This window comes from Lupinus angustifolius, chromosome LG15 (assembly GCF_001865875.1).
Source record: "Lupinus angustifolius cultivar Tanjil chromosome LG15, LupAngTanjil_v1.0, whole genome shotgun sequence".
Taxonomy (NCBI): domain Eukaryota; kingdom Viridiplantae; phylum Streptophyta; class Magnoliopsida; order Fabales; family Fabaceae; genus Lupinus; species Lupinus angustifolius.
Genome location: NC_032023.1, coordinates 4266711 through 4268482, shown reverse-complemented (window position 1 = coordinate 4268482; position 1772 = coordinate 4266711). Strand labels below are relative to the sequence as shown.

At 35.8% G+C, this 1772-nt stretch overlaps 1 protein-coding gene across 1 annotated transcript; it reads left to right on the top strand.

Moving 5' to 3' along the window:
• On the top strand, positions 23 to 808 carry LOC109327655. Its single transcript, XM_019560823.1, has one exon. The coding sequence runs from the start codon at positions 23 to 25 to the stop codon at positions 806 to 808; it is 786 nt and encodes a 261-aa protein (XP_019416368.1).

Genomic DNA, 1772 nt, shown 5'->3' with positions numbered 1-1772 from the left:
TATTGGTTTTAGATTTTCAAAAATGTCTACTATATCATTGCACTCCATTCTTGAAATCTCCAAACTGGTTGGAGCCAATTATGATGATTGGTACCGTAACCTGAGAATAGTTCTCATGCATGAAAAACTCCTTAACACCATTGATGGACCCACTATTGCTGCTCCATCGGACCCGTACAATGCTGAAGCAACCAAAGTGTATGAGAAATACAAGGAAGATTGTTTGAATGCTAAATGCATTATCTTGGCATCTATGAGTTCTGAACTTCAGAGACAACACCAGGATATGGATCCAACTGTTATCATTGAGCATCTTAAGAAGATGTACGGTGGTCAAAGCAGGACTGCGAGGTACCAGTTATCCAAAAGATTGTTTAGGTCCTCAATGCCTGCAAAGGATCAAGTTGGACCTCATGTATTGAAGATGATTGATCTTATTGAACAACTTGAGAAGTTAGAATGCAAAATTGGGAAAGAACTTTCTCAAGATTTGATTCTTCAATCACTTCCTGATTCATTTTCACAATTTATTGTTAATTTCAATATGAATAAAATGAATTGTGATCTGCATGAGATGCTTAATATGTTGATTGATTATCAAAATCGTTGTTTGAATGTTAAATGCATTATCTTGGCAGCTATGAGTTCTGAACTTCAGATGCAACACCAGGATATGGATCCAACTACTATCATTGAGCATCTTAAGAATATGTACGGTGGTCAAGCAGGTCTGCGAGGTACCAGTTATCCAAAAGATTGTTTAGGTCCTCAATGCCTGCAAAGGATCAAATTGGACCTCATGTATTGAAGATGATTGATCTTATTGAACAACTTGAGAAGTTAGAATGCAAAATTGGGATACATGAGTCTTCTTGCAAGAATCCAAAAGGGAAGTCCCTATGGAGGATGTTGTGGTTTGCAGTTCTGTGGTCAATATGGAATATGAGAAATGATATTATCTTTGGGAACAAGGAGGTGAGTTACACCCAAGTTATGGATATGATACAAATTAGGACTTGGTCTTGGTTCCTCTCTTATGTGGCACCAACTTCCTTAGTTTTTGAAAATTGGTGTGTTGATCCTTGGTATTGTATTAATATGTCTTGTAACAATATTCGTCATTGACTCTTTTGTTTTGGGTAGGCACCCCTTGTGCTTCTTTAATACAATTTTGCTTATTAAAAAAAAGAATGCAAAATTGGGAAAGAGCTTTCTTAAGATTTGATTCTTCAATCACTTCCTGATTCATTTTCACAATTTATTGTTAATTTCAATATGAATAAAATGAAATTGTGATTTGCATGAGATGTTTAATATGTTGATTGATTATCAAAATCAAATTGCCTCTGAACATAAAACTGGAACTATCATGGTGGTCGGTAACTCCTCTAAAAGGAAGGGCAAGAAAAATTTCAAACCAAAGAAGAAGCTTACTCCTAGGGGTGGTATGACCAAACCTTACAAGAGAGGTAGAACTGACCAAAGCAATATTGAATGTTTCTTCTGCAAGGAGAAAGGTCATTGGAAAAGAAACTGCAAGAAGTATCTTGATTCTCTGAAACATGAGAAGCAAGGTGAGACTTTAATGAAAAATGTTTTCATGTTTTCTTTATCTGTAACTGATTCTTCAATATGAGTATTAGATATTGGCAGTAGTTTTAACATCTGCAATACGTTGCAGGGACTACAAACCATTAGATGGTTGAAGAAATGAGAAGTTAGTCTCCAAGTTGGGAATGGAGAAACTGTTGTTGCTTTAGCTGTAGGATCAG